We start from the raw sequence: 22289 nt of genomic DNA on the forward strand, positions 1-22289 counted from the left end.
TCTTGAGTCACGACCCGTAGTCATGAACCAACCCTAAATACAATTGCGCATATTTCGGGGTACGTTGACCCAATGATGTTTTTTTTTAATGACGCACACTCACTCCCAAATGGGTTTCAGGCAACATGTGTCACATCCTAAAATTTTGCGGTTTGAAACCAAAACATGATTACTCAGATATGCTCTTTGCACTAAATTATATTATATCAAACATATTTATTCTAGTCGCATTTTTTTCAAAAAATATACCTTATCTCGTAATGGTAATCAAAAGTTAAGATAAATTATACTTCACGCGCCGTATACGCTATTTGGACTTGTTTAATAACCTCTTGCTATTTATTACTGGAATATTTCACCAGAACCTGACGATTTCAGCGTGTACGTTAGATTACACACGATACAAAAATGTTAATATATTTTTAAGATTTTTCTTTAAATTATGTATTCGACTTGTAACTGAAACATACAATGCTCGTAAAACAAGTTAAGATTTTCACAAAAGAATTTTTTGTTTGCTCATTTTTGGGTTCGGTTATGGAAGGCGACATTCTTTGCTTCGCGGAACAATACATTTGAAATTGAAAATTCTCTTGATCGTCGCAATACAAGGACCCGCATAAACTTTTGACCCGTTGTGGGAGGATCTCAATTGGACAATGGTATCGCCGTAAGTGCTACTGTCCGCGCAGGGCCGCTCTCGATTTAGTTAAAGAGAGAAAAAGAGCTAAAAGTGAGACAACACTCTCTCAACTCAAGCAGCGTATCGATGTTCCCCATACAAATAAATCTGATGTCGGCAAGATCCCAATGTATGCCTTTGAATTATAATAAAGAAACAAAGAGGGATGGCTATGAAAGAGAACGGCGAACAGGGAGAGAAAAAATGAAGCAAACGACAGCAGGTTCGCTAAAAACAAATGGTGTGACATATAGTTATGTGACTTGCCAATACGTCTAGCAGAGCAGCAGCATCTCGAAAAACACATTTTAGACTTAAAATTATACAATTTTTCTGCGAGATTGTGTAAATGCCATCAGAGAATTTAGACATAGAAAAACAGACAGAATTTCACTGTGAAATGAAAATTAAGCAAGTTCGTAAGTTTGGTTGTATATTATATTTAGGAGAATAGATCACGAGTGGTTTGTAAAATAGCATGGATAAATGGAATTGCACATCAAATAAAGTTTATTTTATGGGAAAGGGCGTTAATCAATGGCATCTCTTGTAAGACGGTTAGTGGAAAATAAAAGAGCTTCCTCCTGTTTTGCAACCGTTCAAACAATGAATCGCTAAAGTGATCCCGATTATCTGGTAATGTTGTGCGGATTTACCGAAATTGAAATATAGTGTAAAAGCCATGGATATAAATTGCGATTCGGTCTATTCGTAGATATTTCGTGAAAACTTCGGTTGGTTGGTGAATTAACGAGGGTCGGAATTACCCTAATATCAATTATTAAGGCGTCGAAGTTGGTAAATTTTATTAAGTGTATATTTTCAATGCATACACGGTCGCTATTGCAAATTATATTTGGGAGCATATCTTTAGTTTTGTTGTGTTGTTTACGAAAAAGTGACACCAGATGTATTCAATATGGTTCAGCATAGAAAAGTGTACAAATTCGGTTAGAGTTGTACAACATATTGAAGCGATAGACATTCATTGCATGTGTTTTGTTTAAAAAATAAATTACGAACTAGTATCGTTTACTAAGTGTGACACACTACTGATACTAACATTTTCACATCTAATTTTTCATTTCTGACAGGATCTAAATGTTTGTTGCTCAAACTTTTATAAATTTTGTGTGATTTTCGAACGACTAAAAGAGGTCGTGGTACGTTACGTGCGACTGGGTTTAACGATCGACAGACCCAATTAAATTATAATGTAATTAGCATCGGGCAGCGTCACATTGTCGAACCCGTAAAATCATGTTTGATTACACGAATTAAATTTGACCGCCGTAAAATACGGTCAACGATTTTGCAAACAACTCATTTCGATGTTTACACCCGTGCCTACTATTTTTATTCGATCGTAAAATTGCTTTTTTATTGACAAACTAAATAAACTCACTAAAATCTAATAGCGAATGAAATCCACTGGCTAGATGTAGCAAGGCTAGGGCGTATTCAACATATTGTATTGTTGGAAAACCGTCTCAGAAAGAGCAAATTCATTTAAATACAAATGCCGATTTAATTTATTTATTTAGTTTTGTCCAATATTTGCCGATAGGATAGTCAAATTCATACGATTTTATAAAATGGAATAATTTATAACAGAATCTTTTAAGTAATTATTTTTAGGCGCGAAGGATATATTATTGTAGTATATAAATATTTACTGAGGCTGAACTAGGCTTGTATTAGATGTACAAACTGTACATATTCTGTAAAATATGACGTTAAATCATTTCTTTCTCGTTGATAGAGTTAAAGTTTTATTGATTTATATTGCTCTGAATAAACTCGTGGTATGAGTTCCTTTATGGAATATCCAGTCTGTACAAGCGATCCGTACACTAGTCGCCCCCCTATTGATAATATGCTTTATGGCACTCAAGACTCTATGCCTGCGTTCAACTCAGGCAAACGTCCTGGATCAAACGATGATGTTAGTGTCAGGCCTGCTTCACCAATGTATTCATGCTCCATGCAAAACTCGGTGAGCGCAAAAACGGAAGGGGAGGTTTCTCTCTGCCAACAATTGGACAGCGGTATGCAACAACCTTACAACGCACGAATAAGTCATCCTTACGAGATTCAATCACAATATTCGAGCAGAGATGTGATAGCATCCCATGCTGCAACTCCTTCACCCAATTCAACGTCACCTCCAATAAGCGAAGGTTATAGCCACTCTCCATCCCAACAAATCACAATGTCGGCAACAAGTTACCCCCAAGTTACAAACAATGCAGTTTATCCACCTTCTCTAGGAATGCCGTATCCAGCTGGTTATTCATACACAACTCAGCTAACAACAAATCCCGCGTCTTCTTCAATATATTCTTTGAATTCGAGATCAGCTTACCCCACTTCTCCGAATCAATCATCCGCCATACAAAACCCTTACTCCCAATGCAATTCAGTTATGTATTCGGGAAACTTCCACGCAGCCCCATATTCCATGCATCCTCAGTATTCATCATGCCAAATGCCAATGAACGGACATGTATCAGGTTTGGACTCCGCGGGACTTGGCTACTTGAACTGCGGAAACCCTCATCGTCGATCACCGCAGAATATCAACGAAATTAGGGAGAAGTTTGAAGCGGACTCTAATCCGAATACGGACCAAGGAAACACGTATGACTGGATGAAAATAAAAAGAAATCCACCAAAAACAAGTAAGATTTATTGTGTTAATATTTGAGAGTGTTGTTATTTAATTTTAATGCATATTTGTACCATCAATGAGATTGAACGCCGCCATTTTGTTTAAGTAAAATCATTGCGAGCCACCGGATGAATATTCATGGTCAATTTTTAATAGAAACTCCAGAATCGCCGAGATGTGTAAACCGTATATAACGTTCAAATTCTTTATTAGAAATTTGGTTGAAATAATCAAATTGCACTAATAAATCGCTTTTTCTGAAAAAAATATTGAAAAGTAGCAGCGCAAAATATTGTTGCATATATCTGAACGATAGAATATTTGGATACGAAAGGTTTTATTTGTGTGTGGGAAATGGAGATACAATTTTTGATTATAATACTATATTAGACAATATATTGAAACAAATATATATTTAGATATTATGTAAATATCCAGAACAAATTAAAAAGAAAGATATTAAGAATGAGACTAGATTTGACGCTAGATTTGAGAGTCATTTTTTCTATTTTTACTTTGAACATTAAATGCAGTAAGATGCTGAGGTTCGTTGAAACAAACGTGTGAGACTTGCTGTTACTTCTGCTATGTTTAATTAAGAAGGAAAACTAAACATTGGTTTAAACTTATCTAATGTCCACAAATAGTTGTTTAAATTACTTTATACTGAGATTACAGTTTGAATTTTAAAAGTTTCCGAACAAATAAATTAGAGTTAGATAAACAAGAGATTCAGGTTACCGGGTTTTGATCTTCGTCCCAGGTGCAAAAAAGAGGTAATGTTACATGATAAAAGATTTAATGACAATTCATCATAAAAAATATGATATACAATTAGGGGTTTTAGTGACACTGCCCAACTTGGCTTTTAACATCAGTTTATGACCCTTTTTATTCTATCATCTCAATTTATTCATTTGTATATTTGCGTTTTTTGTCGGTTCGTTTGTGTACCTATGACAACATAATCGAGACTTCAAACATAATTTTATTCAAGCCATCAGATTTCATATTACAAGATCGTGCATGTATATCTCATTTTATAGAGGTAGTCTGAATATAACATATAACACTAAATAACAACACTCTAAACTCTAAGATTAACATGGTAAATTTAAAATAAAATTATACACGCGCCTGTTGTTAATTAGCTGATTGTGACACCGTGCCTGATATGTCACATATCAGATAAGATACTGACCTTTTATCAAAAGCGAATTGAAACGCCACAACAAATAAACAATTAAATTCGACCAGCTAGCCACATTTGAAACAAGTCAATAGAAGTTGGAAAAGCAACAGAAAAGTCAAATAAACATAACGTAAATTTAAAAAAAAATCATAGTTTCCAAATATTTCGAAATTTTTGATTCATCGCACGTTCGGGAAACTTTTTTGTTGTTAATTCATTCAAGTTTTGTTTTAACTTCTGTGTACACTGAAATAAAATAGCCGCTAATGAATGTTTTATATACCATAACTCTAATAACAACAATACCTATAAAATTGCAAACTTAAAATTTTTGGCGCTACGAGGATTCATAGATTTTAGGGTATGATTCAATCTTTCAAGATATTGAGTCGGAAGATGACCTTGATCAATGACTCTAAGCTGAGAAGGAAGACTTGTGTTGTTTCCACGTGTAAACCAGTCATCAGTCATACATGTTTGCGCACCTGGATATTTCATTTTTGGTTTTTGAGGTTTCGTATCCGGTGTCGATGAAGTATTTTCAAAAAATAATGCTCATCAATAAAATTATTGCCAACTTATGAAAGTTCAATTTTCAAAAAAGATGAAATGATATTTTGCTCAAGTTGGAGGTTGTAACTTCATCTGAGGGACTTATGAACGAGCTCAAAATTAGCATGATTTTGTTCATTAATAAAGATTGTAGCTGAACGAATTAATGGAATAATTTTTTTATTGTATGTTTTTTTTTTATATTTCACCGAAATGACATTTGGGTATTGGTAACGATAATACGTCTTGCGATATTTATTTCCACACAAATTCGAACTTCCCCCGTGGTGTTAGGATGTAAATCTACTTGACGTTATACTACGAGATGGAATGACGTCAGTGTTGCTACTGCTACCATGAAAATACCGCGTTGCCGTATTTTCCAAACTTTTCAAATTTGAACAGATCATATACCCATCAATCAAAAGTTAGTTATTCATAATAACAAGAATATCAAAACAGATAAAATATAACAATTTTGTTTTAGGTTACCCCGACGACGTCTTTCGTATTGTATACAGAGTATTATACTTATTAACCATAATTTGTGTTCTAGCTAATTATTTAATCTGCTTAATTCTCTAATTGCAACAAATATATTTATGTTTTATTATGTTTGTCTCATAAGAGAACTTTTTGTAGTTTGCCTTCCCTTGTATGGGTAAACTCGTTGATACCCATGCGAAGTAATTGGCGTAAAACAACATTGCGGACGTAATTGTTGTTTTTAGCATTTAAACATTTGAATTTACGTTTTCAGGGTAAATTCTTATTTTCTAGCGATTGTGGCGCCTGTAATAATCTTTCCCTACCCATTCGGTCGCCACATTTTTATCGACCATTCATGTCTGATATACTTTCGACTCGTAGGCAAATGCTCATTTCATTTTGTGGTTTACAGTCATATACTTTTGCTTCATCGTCAAAATTGTTACTTTATTTTCAACAATAGTTAGTTACTTACAGTGCGGAGTCTCGTCAATTACTAATAGTAAAGCAGTGCGTGGTTGGTTTTATGATTAATTATTCCAATTTTGCGGTTTCGTAAAATTTTTGACTGCTTGTCGGAGCGTTATGCGATGATGAACCCTATCGGTCTTTTTGTGTCGATGTTATTTTGAGTAATAGTATTTTAAACTGAAATAAACATGGCCTGTGGAAAATCTTGGTTTTCGAGAACCTAAATTTGAATTTTTCATACTTGTTCGAGTGCTCAAAATTTTCCTAGGAAAGAGAAAGTAAAATATCGGAAAATGATGAAGCGATTTCAATACCAACGGGTTACAAAAACAACACGATAAGACCCAAAATATTGTCTTTGTTTGAAAAAAAGGCATTTTTTCTATTGGAGAAATTTTGTAGGCATTCCATGACGTACCGCGGCGACAAAATCGTGGGAGGCGTCGAGTATGATAAATAGCAAAATAATAACTTTATCTATGAAGTCGGGATTGTTAAAACGCCAGTCTTAATTATCTTTTTACAACCTATTTATATGATGATATTGCATCAAATACAGGGGTAAGCGCACACGAAATTCAAACGAAATTTGCATTTACAACTTCACCCATTCACCAATGGGTGATGAGTTAACACAGAACCAATCTGAAATCCAACTATATTTTTGTTAAATACACGTTCGTTTACTCAAAAGACAGTTTGGATGAACATGAGTTTTGCTAAGAAAGAAACATGATATTTTTCATAGTATTTAACCATAACAGGTAAAACGATATTCTACTATGTGCAACTAGGACTGCATATATTAGAAAGTAAACTAGTATTAGTCATAAGACCCTAATTCATTTTGCCATCCGTTATGACAACGTTTCACAACGGGAAGGGAATTCCGCCCAGGGGAGAATTTGGTCGTTTTCGGGGAGGAAGTTTCCTTTGAATTTACTGTAGTAATGCTAATATTCTTCAGTAATTATTATTACCACAATACTGACTTATGTAGCATTATAAACTACTTAAACCGTACATAAGTCCCGCATAACACTAGCTAAGCACCTATTTGAGAATTGAGATCGAATAAATAAAGTATCGATTTCAACGAAAATGAATGTATATGTGAATTGTAAATGATATATTCCTATCTCGTTCATTGCGTGAACTTACTCCGCGGTAAGAAAGAAAATGGCCGCTCTCTTCCTAAACTACGACGATGGAGAGAAACAAAGGGAGTATATTAGGATGCGAAAAAAGTAGCACCTGAGAGCAATTAGGTTGTCGATAACGACCGCATCCGAACTATAATCCGAAGCGAAAAATGTTGATGGCACATTCGGCAGGGGTCAAAAAGTCAAAATGTTTTGTTTGAGTGCGGTTAGTAGTGCCGTTTCGTCACCGCCTACAATAATTTTCTCCCCTTAAGCGTTAAATAAATAAATCGGCAAATCGGTAAGAGCAGACTTCAGACTATCTCTATTACAGGGTGGACTGAGAATTTCACGCTCCATTCTCGCGTCCGCTGACGCCATACACTACGTTGAATCGACGTCACGGTGACATTTTTCAATATATCATTACTGGTAAAAACATCAAAAATATTTCATGCGTTACAAAAGTACATAAGTACAAATCTATATTGTATCGATCCTCTATTCATTCATGTTTCACAAATGACTGTTAAAAATGAGCAAAAATGTAAACGTTAATTGAGAATGCATTCAAATAGGTCTAGAAAGGACGCTTGTCAGTAAATGACCCCCGAACTTTTCTTTACTCTCACTTACGTATTTTTAAAACCAGGTCTAACTAACGTTACGTAACGTAACCTAACGTTTTTACAATCCTTTTTAGACTAGTTTTTTTAGTTCTGTTTTGTCATTGTGAATTTGTTTTGGAAAACTTTTTTTAAAAAGAGGTGAGAAATGTAATAAATTTACATTTCTTCCAAATGCTCTTTATATGCTCAACAAAACAAAATTTGTTAGCCCTATAAAAATGATGAATTGTCCAAGACAGATTTAGGTTAAAAATTACCATATTTATTTGCAATATTCTGCATCCCCATTCCGCTTGATGATTTCAAGCGCATATATAATATCAGGTGAATTTATTTTTTATTACCTGTATTATAAGAATTAGGAAGGCGCCCAAAATATTTATTTGAGCAAGTCGTAAATTTTTCGTAATGCGAAACCAATAGTATTGACCAATATTTACATTTTCAGAATTAATTATATAGTTTAAATATTATGAGTATTATCAAAATTCAAAACAAATGTGTAGATGAAATCGCGGTCACAAATATCAATGGACGTTATATTGTTTAATCGCAGAATGAAAATCAAAATATTTTTTTCTTTTTCGTGCTTTGAAGCGCCATATTGTACCCCTCAATTTATAATCTCCAACGTTCTATATGCGCCCAAGTATGCTCCCAGAGTTAGCAGAGTTGCAACAAATAGATAAAAATCTTTTCACTTTTTCTGACTAGTTTAATTTCGACCCTCATGCCTAAGACACCTCGAAACGTCCATCTAAAAGGGGTCGTGAACTATTTACAGTTTGTCTTGTTGCTCGATACGAAAACCTGTTGAGTGGCAAATACCATGAAGCGTGAATTTTTATTGGGATATTTAAATTGGTTGTCGCTTGGCTACTTTGTCAAAAATCCGTAAAATAGGTTTCGATTTGTGTATAATTCACAAATGAAAATATCGTTTTTAATTTAAAGTAGCAATCTTATGCGCTAACCGTTCGTCAGCTCAATACAAAACATAGGCAAAGTTTTTGTCTTGGCGGCACACGTATTTTAACAGGCGCCAATATTTGGAGAAAGGGAAAAATATATACCCTGGGAGCTCAATAGCTGATATATATAGTTTTGTTTTTGCAACACATAATATTGCATTTGCTACAAAAATAGCGAGATGTGAGCATATTGAATTATGGTCAACAAATGCTTATAGACTAGACAGACATAAAACAATTTATAATTGTATACCGTAAACGCCATTTTAATCCAATTGTCGAAAATTAGGTAGAGCATGAACCCAAAATTATATCATCAATATAATGACCGCAAACCACTTGACTTGCTTGCTTCAATGAAAAAAAGTTATATTAATTGCAAATAAAAATTGTCTTATTATGTAATACTGTCACTAAATGCATCTGCACGTAGATGAATGAACAGCGAATGTGCTTTTGTTGACTCTTTTGGTTTTAATACCTTGAGGTATTTCCCGGTGACTATCGAGTGTAAACAGCTCACTTTGTTAAAATGTGCGAAGCAGCCGTCTGAAACTTTCAAAACAATGGACATCTTGAAGTGAAATGCCTTACCTGTTGGTTCACAGGAATGTCATCTGATAATTTTCTGTAAAATCCTAAGAAACGTTAAAATAACGATACGTTAAGCCCCAAAATGGTGTTTGTGTTTTTATTTTGAAATCCATTTGGACACAAGTGGATAATGTCTCAATGTTCGTAAACTTTCTAAGAAATCGAAAAATGATTTTGTGGGGACGGAGTAAATTGACATAAGACAAGTCACAGTTGGTCGTAGTAATTGTACGTTTTTTGACCGATTCGCTTGCTGGACGTTGATCTCAATTTTCGCGGATTATGTTTGCAGCTTACCAAATTAAAAGGCAGTCTGTATTATCAATCTATCACAGATTACCATCTACTACGATGGGCCTTCAATCAACATGGGCATTAAAACTTCCACTGCATAATTACTCTTTTATTAGAATTTTTTAGAAAAATTTGATAAAAGCAAGATTAGACACTTTGCAACAAAAAACTGACAGCAATAAAAATATAATTATAATTTGTAATGTTGTGTCGCATACAATATTTATTGGATCGATTCATTTTTTTGCACTGAATTTGCCTATAAGGAAGGGTCTTTAAATAACTATTAATTATTAGTTAAAGTCGATAATTCCTGAAAAATTTGATTTTCTCGATTTTGTTTTTACGATTGAATTTTCTATGCCTTTCACGATATACAACCTATATTAGCTTTATTAGTTATATAGTATAACTTGTCAGTATTCAGTATCAAAAAAGCATTAGTATATAACTAATTAAAATACATTGTGGTAAATTACGGGACAAATATGATATAAATTTATGGACCTAAATATTTTAATATCGACTTCTTTTATTAATTTGATTGACTAATAAAACAAATCTGTTTGCCCAGTTCGCAATTTTGTCCACCAACCCCCGTCCTTATTCAACTGTTAATTACTTTTAACAACAAATAATAATGATAATAACTGCATTGGTGTCATCGCGTCATTATTATTAATCACATACGATATATGAGCATCGATTGACTTCGGGGTCATGATGAGACGACGTTTGGCGATATACTTTTACATATAGATGTATAAGAAACCGTGTTCATTCTGGGATTTTTTCTATAACAAAAATAAACAGTCTAATTTATGTATTACATAGCTATGTAATAACTTTACTACAATGAATGATGAAACGATATATACTACACTTTATCCTTTACTGTGATTTTTACCTGGATTTATTTACAAAATATGTATTATTCTGTTCAGCATATTACAACCATGGAAAGATTGATGCTTATGGATATGCGGGGCAAGTTGGCAACGGACGGACAAATTTTACCACAAAGCAGCTCACTGAACTCGAAAAAGAATTTCATTTCAATAAATATCTTACAAGAGCTAGAAGAGTAGAGATAGCTGCTGCTCTCATGCTCAACGAAACACAGGTAAATGAGAGTAAATTTATCTTGTAGTATGAAAATTGACAAATATATAAAACGTGAAAAATATTTTTAATTAATGACATGCATATATTAATTGAGTAAAACAAAACCATTCTATGTCTGCAGGTAAAAATATGGTTTCAAAACCGCAGAATGAAGCAAAAGAAGAGAGACAAAGAAGCAGAAAAATTAATGAAAGCATCAGGATTACCGGTTCCCGTTAAAACCTCCACTGAGGAATTCGTATTAAATGGAAACAACAATAACAATAATAAAAAGAATTTGTCGACAGATAAAACAGAAGTATTGGACGTGGCATACAAAGTGGAAAAGGGTGACGCGTATGGCACCGCATACCCATCTACCGCGCAAAAAACCCAACAATCTCCTTCCGACGCCGCCAGATTTTCCCCGTCCTCCGGCTCTAATGCCTCGTCTTCACCAGAACAATCCTCCCGCGTGGCAGTCAACGTAAGTTTAACGCATCTGTATGGTGGCGCACAAGATCACTCGATTTCCGAAGCTAACACCCTAACAGACATAAGTTCTCCCATGAGGATGCCTGACCGAGGTTACAGCAGCAATATGCTCACAACAACTTTATAACAAAGTAATTACTCTACGCGGTTATTTTTCATGCTTGAAAACTGAAGATGTAGAAACAAGAAATGATCTTCACATGAAGCAAAGTTCACTGTCCATGACGACATACTATATCAGTTTATTTTACAACTGCAAGAGAAGCATATATATTCCAGAATGATGGGGAGTAGAGAATAAGTAAACAAGTGAAGTAACGGCGTGTTATGTCGTTTTCTAATGGCAAAATATATATAATATTTACCTTGAATATACAAAATTCGAATCAACTGAAAATATAGTAGTGATTTTAAATGATCAACATAACAATACAAAAATTTACTCACATGTGAATCTTGGTAATTATTATTTCTATAAATCTTTGAAATGTTTTATGTATTTTTCGGTTCTATATAATAAAAGTATCTGAAACGTGTTTTAAAATGAAAATCAAATCAAACTAAAACTATATTATTAAACTTGGAATCCTAACTTCATATCTCTGTAATTCATAAAATTGAATAACGTATGTAATAAATTGTTAAAAATGAACAAGAATAAATTTTCAACGCGCATTAAATACAAAATAATGGTTGATTTTTATTTTTTTTTCTTCTTGTTTTGTATTTTACTTACTTTTGGGTCATATTTGCTATTACGTCTTGTTACATTTTGACATCTTTGTAATGAATTTTTCCACGTGCACGATGAAAAAATATTTCGTAGTTGGTCAAGAAATACTCAATTTTAATCTTCTATACAACGTGTCTGTTATGTCTTATACATTTTGTTTGGATAAATAAACACATATGATAAATCATTTAAACCAGAGTATCTTAAATTTTCATGTTATCTGTCGAGCAGTATTGAGATTCCTGGGCGTGCCACTATGTCACAGTTTTAAAATCCTAGTTTACTTATCAATGCATTCCACTGGAGATATAAATTGTGGTATTGCAAAATACCTTCTTTATTAAAATCATAAATATAAAAAAGATGAAAATTTCCATGAAAGAAGCCTGAACAACTTCAAACCTTCATGCTCATGTTAAAGGTCACTTTTAATAGGTCACAATTCTTTTTCCATTGAATAAAAAAGTAGTCAGGGTGTCTATATTTGAAGCAAGAAAGGGACCAAAAATTTATATTTCAAAATGCTTCAATTAGGTCCAAAAGATGATATAGACTAATTTTATAATATTGAGTATAATAGCTATAACGATGGGTGCTACCACCCGTTAGGGTCAAAGTTCTCATTCATTTACAATATAATACCCATAATCTCGAAACGCCTTTGCGTCGATATGTGCTGCTCTGTGGAATTCAACATAACCCATCAACTTTTACAGCGGATATAAAACCCAGTTTTATTTATTCGCTTGATTCTTTTTTTTTAAATCGAAACTACTGCAGAAAAAAGGGCAATAACATATGAATCTCGTGATTGCTTATTTTCAATTCGCGCCCTAAAATTATTCAGTAATCCCGCGAATCTCCAATATATATGCTACTGTGCCTAATTGCTTCACTTGAGTTTCTGCCTGAACGTATGATCAGCCCTTGAACCACCTCGATTTTACCGTTGGTCCTTATGAAAGCCGCGCTTCTAATACTTGAGGTACGGAATACGGAAATGTTTTTGGTGAATTTGATTCTATATATGTTTCCTTATTTTGACGCTCACTATTTAGTTTTCTACTTATATTCAAAAACTTCTTCAACAAAAATCGAATCACTGCATAATGACCAGTAGGGTAATCAACTTGTGTTTTATATGTAATTCTAGATCCTCGTTGCGTAGTTTCATAAAGATTGAAACAATTATGTTATGTTAAACAGAAATGCATATGCAAATGAAGCCCAGACAAGTAGGCAATCAACACGTTTTATGGAACGAACGTACCGATACTGGCAATAGGCTTTAAAGAAACGGAAAAGCTGTGGTCAAGAGGTCAAGATAACAAATATTAATTAACCTAAAAAAATATTGGGCACAAAATGGACCTATGGATCGTTTTGTCATTATGCTATTTTTGTTGTTCTTATTATTAGAATTTTCTTTCTATCGTTATGAAAAAATATCGCTTCTCTCTTCAATTAATGTACCAATTGCTTTGCAATTTTCAGTTGTCAAAGATTTTTACTTTACGCTAGAAAGCTATTACTTTTATTGTTCCCAAATTTTCTGCGAGATCTGATCTTTCATTTAAAATGCGCTGTATAATTTTAAATTATGGGAACACGTTTTTATGAAATCGGACAGCTGATACCGGTAGGCCACTGTGACCGATCGCGTTTTGGATTTCGTGTCCATATATTTGTGTATCGCTTTCTTGTCTTCTTATGTTCATATTGCATTTGCCGATGTCACGCGTTCAAATAGATGTTACATGTGAAAATCCGGTAATAATGTTACAACCATGGAAATTTGCGAAATTTTGTCCGTTCTCCGAGTTGTTTGTATTGTGGAGATTATATCTGTCTACATATGACTTGTCGATTGATTGAGATTACTCGTACAGAGTTACCCAGAATTGATTGCCAAGAATTTTGTCCCAAATTCGCGAACCCAAGTTTTGACTTGAAGATTGCCACAGGCAGTACAGAATAGTCCAACCTATGAGCTTTATTGCAGTTTCCGATAATATATACAAAATACAATCTATACACTCTTAGATCTATTCTATACTAAGTTGGGAAAACACCAAAATATATATATAGCTTTTTCAAAGCCTGTGAATATAAGAAAAAAATAGCAAATAAAAGATTTTCAAGTCACAGGCATTTTCTGGCAGTTTCGGTTTTGCGATAATTGAACATCATTAAAAATGGTTTCTCAAAAACTTATTACGTGTAATCTCTAGTTGTAACGGTAGAAAAGTATTTTGATCACGTTTCAACCAAAGTCGTGGAAATTAAAATTCTTTTTAAGTGGGTAACACGTCTTGGACAAAAAATATTTATTTAAAGGGGTGGAATTTAACTGGAAATAAAATTTGAATTTTGAAATGGCTGGTACCAAAAACATATTATCTTTCAAAATAGGATTTCACAAAATACGTAATTGCAATTGTAGGATTGATTTATTTGGTTTTCACTATTTTCACTCTAATTGGGTTACTTGGGGGGTTCGAATGAACAAAGTAGCTACATTACTTTCCCGTCATGACTTCGGAGAAGTTAAAAGATATAACTTGTACTGAGACAGTAAAAATGACGTGTTGTCTTCATGAAATTCGACTGAAAAATAAAAATAAATATTTAATATTGTATAAATATATATTGATAATAATACACAAGGTAATTCATGGTAAAGCACTTGATATAAAAATCGTGTTAAAGAATTTATTACAGTATGCACAATATAATCAATGTTCACCGACTAGTCTGCCAGACTTGGATAGATGTTCGAATCGTTATTGGGCCGTAATATAGGTCAATAAATATCCCTGAACTTGTTTATTGGTTTGCTTGAGAGGTTGGAGTGGTTCATCAGGATTCATTTGTTCCCCTGAGCAACAAGTATTTCCGAAGCCCTCGTATTCTAGGAATTGCACTGCTGCTCAGGGGGAAAGTCCTTAGATATAATATACTGTAGTGTTTATTAATAATGCATATATAAAGCAATCACGAAAATTATACAAATTAACTCAAAAGTCCATTAGGGTAGATCCAGCGGAAGACAAGTTAGCGCGACCAGCTTCACTATTCGAATGTCCTTCAAAAGTGTACGCGACGCAAATTGCTTGACAATGACATCATAGCTCTCGATCAACATATAGTGGCAATTCACCAACACAACACATACGGTGCCAAACTGAGAGATAAATGGAAAATAATTATATAAATACCTGATAATATTGACGTCCTAATTAAAGAGAGGGCATAGAATAGACAAAAGTGTCTTTCACTTCATGTGATATAGCACCAGTATCAGTTTTCTGATGTACTATCTGGGTTAGATAGGGTTTGCTCACTCAATATTCGTTCTCGAATGAGGTTAAAGTGGATGATTGATAATAATATATTAAATAATTATTAAAAATTCATTGCTACTTTCAATAAAGTGCACTGAAGACCAGATAGAATATTCACCTGTATAAAAAGGGTTCTAAGAATAGTAAATTTAAGCAAACGTTTAGTGGTTTTCTATCATCTGCAAACCGATATCGAGGAGAGTGGATGAGCTCTCTGTTAATGTTCTCATCAAGAAATAGCAACTGAATCAAGAAATATCAGATGCGCAATTTAGAAGCCTTGTAGTGGATAGGTTTACTGATACTTTCAATAATATTTTGTGGCTTGGTTATATTCCTGGCTTTGTTGTTGGGCCTTGAAACCTTTTTCATTTTACTATATGGGCCTCGCTTAAAAAACTTTGCCGACCACATGCTACGACTTTCCAAAACTTTGACAATCTATTCATAATTGGAGCTCAGATATTAACTATTTGGAATGCGAAATTAAAAGTATTTTAACTACTAATATCATACTCTTGCCAAAAAAGATATTAAGTCAGATACGAGATAAGAACAGAGCAGCTATCACAGTAGGTGGACCAAAATAGAATGCCAACGTATTAATATGGGGTTTGTCTGGTAACAGTTGCTCAGCGGTTTTGAGCCTACATTGTTTGATAAATTCCATCTCTGAAAAAGTTTTTGCGTGTTTTGTTATTTCCCAAGAAATGTTTTTGTAAATGTTCAAACTTTTTCTTTCGCGCATCCGTGCCACAAAGATATTTTTCGTCTTTTTTTGTGGTTAGTTGAAAAAGGACGTTCTAGTTTTCCACCCCTTTTTTCGATATAATCTTATTACAGATAACACAAATGCAGCATCCATTCTCACTATATGTAAAGAAGTATTTCTATTCCCATTTTTTATTGAATTTTTGTTGAACTTTCCTCCTTTTTATGGTTGTCACGAGTTTGTAATCAAATCTAGAGCTAACGTATAGGTACAGTGGTGGTACAAAGATTGAATCACCAAAAATAGCTGTTCAAGTCGTTCGTTAGCGTGCGCAATTACTATAGTTGAATTGAACGCCATATATGATCGTTTGTTTTATGAACAAAATCTATTTGGCAAAAAAATCATTTGTAATATTGGATTCAAATTACTTGAAAGAAATAAAAGAAGTAAGTATACAAACAATAAATATTTTTAGGCAGATTTTGTTTTTTAAACAGGACATAGCATGCTAAATAAACACCTTTCAAAATTCAATCGAAATATAAATGCGATCAATGCAAATCATGTGGAACAAGTGGGACACGACATTTTCGAGACATCGCAAGAAAACTATTCAATCCAAATATATTTTAGGGTCAATTGCCAAAACTGTATTGTACAAAATGGATGATGTGTGATTTTACGGTATGTATATCGATCTAAATTGAATATATTTTTTGCCATTTTGAGTGGCAATTTCAAATTTATAAAATGATAATAGATCCAATGTGTTTCATGAGGTGCTATTTGAGATAATTTATCAAAGTAAAATTAAATATGTATGTATGTAAATACGGATATGCAGAGTGTCAGTGCAAATAGTTGGTGTTGCTCAAGCTGGATTTCTATATTTTCAAGAGCTTCCAACGAAACCTACCGGCGGAATATAGCTAAATGCGACGACATGACAACATGCTCTGAATCGACATTCCGGAAAAATGCTCATCGAAGACAGAGATATACGCTACCGGTATTTCCCATACACACCCTACCATTTCCAAACACCTCCCTCTATCTTTGGACTATATATATATATATATTAATATAGCAGGGAGTGCACTCATGTGCTTATAAATATGGTTTTAATATGATTGGTTAGTAACAGTTAATATCCTTACGTATACGTCTTACCATGGACGTATGTTGTAAAAGCAATAAGACACTTTTGCGTTGTACTCATAATACATGCTTGTCCGTGTGTTCGTAATCACCGTATGCGCGTCATTCGTTTTCGCATATTTTTAATTCTACTAGTTTTATGGGTGTAAGAATTTGAAAGCTTAGAAATATACAAAGAATCTGTTATTACTTAACAGAAAGTATTTTAATGGAGCTAGCAATCGCTTTTCAAAGTTTTTTCGTTTTTCGAACAAAAAGTTATGACATTTTTAGGAGGGGTAGCCTATACAAGATGCTCAGAGAGATGGCGGCTTGATTGACTAACAAAATTTCATGTTTTTATGATCATTTCACAAACTTTACGCGAAAATGTATAAAATTATTTCATGTGAACAAATTTCCCGTGAACTTCTACTTGCATAAAACACACTTTGCTCACAAACAATTTAAGGTTTTTGAAAAAAAAAAATTATCATTAAGTTCACGGTTTACGGTATTTTGATACAGCCAAATCTGTAAAATTCGCGAAAAATGATTGTCAATGCGAATAACAGAATATAAACTGTAAGTTTCACATTTTGCACTCCTTAAACCTCATGCTATTTTTTGCAATGTTATTGTTTGTGAAGGGATTTTTCTTGGGTCAACGGTCGGGGAACCGACCATTGATTACATATATATATATATTTTTTAGATAGATTATATCTGTTATCATAAAATATGCCAATCAAAACATGTGAAACAACAATTTAAGGCGAAATACCAGAAGATATTATTACGGAACGCTATAGAGAAACACATTTTTTTGTTGGTAACATAATACACGTGTATTCCATTTTGAGCGATATGGACTCTTTAGTTTAAATGTAAATTTGTGGAATACCCGGACTGTACTAGCGGAAGCCTGGTTGGAAACGACTGTTTTGCGGTATTCTATGCCTGACATACAATTATGTCGTTTCATCAACGTACTACTTCGTAAAAATTAATACTGTACAATGTTTTCTATTTTGGAGAATCTCTTGTTGGTTGGGGAATTTGTTTTTTATAAGCTTGATCGTATCAAGACATTTGGTCCCATATATGGGGATAATTAAATCCCGTTGTATGATGTTATTCATAAAATAAATTATTTAAAATGTTTTTCATAGAATTTTATATTATTGAATTTACTAGAGGTATCATATATGAGTGCATTTATTATGATATAAAACTAGACAGCATTATTAAGCCAACACAAAATACTGAGTAATATTTTTGAACTACTGAATCCTAGAAAAAAAATCCTACCAGGAGCGGAATTACAGTCCGGTTGGTCAACGCTGGGTTTAATATTTTTAAATAGTTTAGTCTGTGGATTTAATAATGGCCCCGACCCCATAAAGGACTCAAAATCGGGTTAGTCATAGCTAATAATATGTAATAACGTATGCAGAACGATTGTGGGACAAGAAAGACAAGTGAGGGACCAGCAAGAAAAGTGCGAGACAATCTGGACTAATGTGGGACAAGCAAGACAAGTCTCGAACAAACAGTGAAAGTTTGAGACAAACATCGCAAGCTTGGGAGAAAGTAGACACGTGTGGGACATGCATGACAAGTGTGAGACGAGCAGGATGATTGTGGCCCATTCAGGACAAGAGGTATCAAGGAAGAACAAGTGCGAGACAAAAAGACGATAGTTGAACAAATCTGAGAAAAGCAGCACAAAAGTGGGGGAAAAAAGACAAGTTTGAGAAAAAATGGACATGTTTGTGACAATCAGGAAAAGTGTGTGACAAGCTGTACAAGTGTCAGAAAACCAGAAAGAGTGTGAGACAAGTAGGGCAAGTGTGGAACACACATTAGAAGTGTGGAGCAGGCAGGACAATTGTGAGACAACCAGTAAGAGAGTGAGACAAGCACGAAGAGTGTGGAACACACATGTGGAGTGTGATACAAGCAGGACAAGTAGCCTATGCGTCACCGTCAAGCAGAACATATTTGGGAAATACAAGAAAAGTGCGAGACAAGTAGGACAGGTGAGGGACCAGCGGGACAAGTAAAAAGGGAGGCAATCTGGACGAGCGCGGGGCAAGCAATACAAGTGTTAATTAAACAAACAGTGTGAGTTGGAGACAAGCAAAGAAAATGTGGGACAAGATAAGTGTGAGACGTGCATGACAAACATGTGACAAGAAGGGCAAGTGTGGGAGATGGATGACATGTGTGAGACGAACAAGAAAATGTGAGAAAAGCATGACAGATATGAGTCAAGATTAAGATAAGCGGGACAAGTGTGAGGCACGCAGAACAAGATCCTTCAAGTGTAGGAAAAGCAAGACAAATTTGAGACAAACCAGAGAAATTTGGCAAGCAAGGCGCGTGTGAGAAACGCCGGACAAATATGAGACAAACAGGACAAATTTTGCAAGCATGGCGAGTGTAAAATAAACAGGTCAAGTCTGCGATATGCAAAAAAAACTGAGAAAAGTAGTAGTCAATCGGGACAAATGTGGGACAAGGAGGAAAGTGTTAGAAAAGCAGGACAAAGGTGTGTCTGGAAAAAATCCGAAGCAAGCAGTACAAATATGAGACAAGCATGATAAGTGTAAGACAAACAGGAAAATGCAAGTCTAGCAAAACATGTGTGGTATATGCGGGACAAATGTGAGACAAGCAGTACAAGATGGGCCAAGCATGACAAGTGTGGGACAACCAGAAAAAGTGGTAGTCAAGAAAGACAAATTTGATACATGCAGGGAAAGTGTGAGACAAATAAAACAAGTGTAAGACACGTTGGGAAAGTCGGAGACAAGAAGGAAAATTGTGATACAAACGGGGTGATTGTGCAAAAAGTGTGGCAAATATGAGAATAGCAGTAAAGTATATGAAAAACAGGAAATTTGAGTTAAACACAAGTTTGAGCCAAACAGGAAAAGTTTGGGACCACCTGGGACACTTTAGGAAAGTTGGAGACAAGAATGAAAATTGTGATACAAACGGGGTAAGTGTGCAAAAAGTAAGGCAAATATGAGAATAGTAGTAAAGTATATGAAAAAGAGGACAAGTCTGAATCAAACACCACAATTTCCAGCCAAACCGAAAAAGTGTGAGACAAGTAGGACAAATGTGGGTCAGGCATTACTAGTGTGAGGAAAGTTGGACAAATGTGAGACCAGTATGAGACAAGAAGGACAATCGAGAGACAAGTAGATGAAATTTGGCAATCGGGGCAAATGTGAGAAATGCAGGACAGCTGTGAGAAAAACAGAACAAGTGTTTTTACAAGCAGCACAAGTGAAGGAAAAGCAGGCCAAGTTTTAGACAAACATGACAAATTATGCAGGAAGTGAGAGAGCAAGTGTGAGATAAGCAGGACAAGTCTGAGATATGCAATACATATGTGTGAAAGGCAGTAACAGTTTAACACAAGCAGGACAAAGATGGGACAATCAGGAAAAATCTCATGCAATCAACGCAAGTGTGAGACAAGTGTAGGACAAACAAGACACGTGTGAGTTATGATGGGCATGCATAGTATAAAAAGAACAAATGTCGGACAAGTGTTCCAAAAGTAAGACAAGTTGGAATTAAGCAGAACCATTGGGAGATGAAGAAAAAAGTGGGACAAATAGGAAAATTCTGAAGCAAGCAGTACAAGTGTGAGACAAGACAGGACAAACAGGGAAAGTGTGAGTCAATCAAAACAAGTGAGGTATATACAGCACAAATGGAGACAGTAGGATAGTGTGAGACAAGCTGGAAAAGTGTTAGACAAGTGTTGAACAAACAGAAAAAGTGTTAGTCAAGTAAGACAAGTTTGTTACATGCATGCATTTGTGAGAAAAACAACACAAGTGTGGAAAAAGAAGCACAATTGAGAGCCAAGCAGGGTAGTTTTATGGCAAGTAGAAATAGTGTTAAACAATCAGTAAATGGCTGCGACGAGCCAAACAAGTATGAGACAAGCAAAACAAGCGTGGAACAATCACAACCAGTAGGAGATAAGCAGGACAAGCGTGAGGCAAACGAGACAAGTGGGATTCATGATGAACATGCATGGGATAAAAACAAGAAATGCGGGCCAACTGATAGTGAGACAAGTTGGAATTAAGAAGAACCATTGTGAAATGAGCAGGACAAGTGTGAGGCAAACGAGACAAGTGTGATTTATGATGTACATGCATGGAATAAAAAGCACAAAAAACTGATAGTGAGACAAGTTGGAATCAAGAAGAACCAAGTAGGTTAAATTTGGCAAGCGGGGCAAATGTGAGAAAAACAGAACAAGTATTTTTACAAGCAGCCCAAGTGAAGAAAAGCAGGACAAGTTTGAGATAACAGAACAAATTATGCAGGAAGGGCAAGTGTTAGTTAAGCAGGACAAGTCTGAGATATGCAATACATATGTGTGAAAGGCAGGAACAGTTTAACACAACCAGGACACAGGCGGGACGCGCAGGAAAAGTGATAGACAAGCAGGACAAAAAGCGTGAGACAAGTGTAGTACAAACAAGACACGTGTGAGTTACGATAGACATGCATAGATAAAAAAAAAATGTCGGACAAGTGTTTCAAAAGTAAGACAAGTTGGAATTAAGCAGAACCATTGCGAGATGAAGAAGATGAGTGTTGGACAAGAATAAAAACTTTGTTCAAGAAGAGAAGTGGGACTGGACACAATTGGGCAGGTGTGATCCAAGCACGGCAAGTGTGAGACGAGCATGACAAGTAAGATCCAAGCGGGACAAGTGTGAGACAAGCAGGTCAATTCTTATACAAGCAGCTCAAGCGTGGAAAAAGCCGGAAAAGTTTGAGACTAATTGAATAAATTTGACACGCGGGGCAAATGTGAGAAAAGCAAGACAGCTGCGAGACAAGCAGGACGAGTCTTTTACAAGCAGCACAAGTGAGGGAAAAGCAAGACAACTTCGAGACAAACAGGGAAATTATGTAAGCAGGGCAAGTTTGAAATAAGCAGGACAATTCCGAAATATCAGGTACAAATATGTGAAAGGCATGAACAGTTTAACACAAACAAGAAAAGTTGGAAACAAGCAGGAAAAGGTGG

At 34.8% G+C, this 22289-nt stretch overlaps 1 protein-coding gene across 1 annotated transcript; it reads left to right on the forward strand.

Moving 5' to 3' along the window:
- Positions 1–983: 983 nt before the first annotated feature.
- LOC120342436 (uncharacterized) lies at positions 984–12212 on the forward strand. The gene is made up of 3 exons (XM_039411268.2): positions 984–3363; positions 10632–10810; positions 10934–12212. Exons 1-3 carry the CDS (start codon positions 2490–2492, stop codon positions 11411–11413), a joined length of 1533 nt encoding a protein of 510 aa, XP_039267202.2. The 5' UTR covers positions 984–2489; the 3' UTR covers positions 11414–12212.
- Positions 12213–22289: the final 10077 nt, after the last annotated feature.

Source organism: Styela clava, chromosome 3 (assembly GCF_964204865.1).
Source record: "Styela clava chromosome 3, kaStyClav1.hap1.2, whole genome shotgun sequence".
In the NCBI taxonomy this organism is placed as follows: domain Eukaryota; kingdom Metazoa; phylum Chordata; class Ascidiacea; order Stolidobranchia; family Styelidae; genus Styela; species Styela clava.

Coding starts and splice junctions, on each gene's coding strand:
- LOC120342436 (XM_039411268.2), top strand. CDS start 2,490: ATGAGTTCCTTTATGGAATATCCAGTCTGTACAAGCGATCCGTACACT. Junction 3,364..10,631: donor AAGAAATCCACCAAAAACAA/GTAAGATTTATT, acceptor TATTCTGTTCAG/CATATTACAACCATGGAAAG. Junction 10,811..10,933: donor TCATGCTCAACGAAACACAG/GTAAATGAGAGT, acceptor CTATGTCTGCAG/GTAAAAATATGGTTTCAAAA.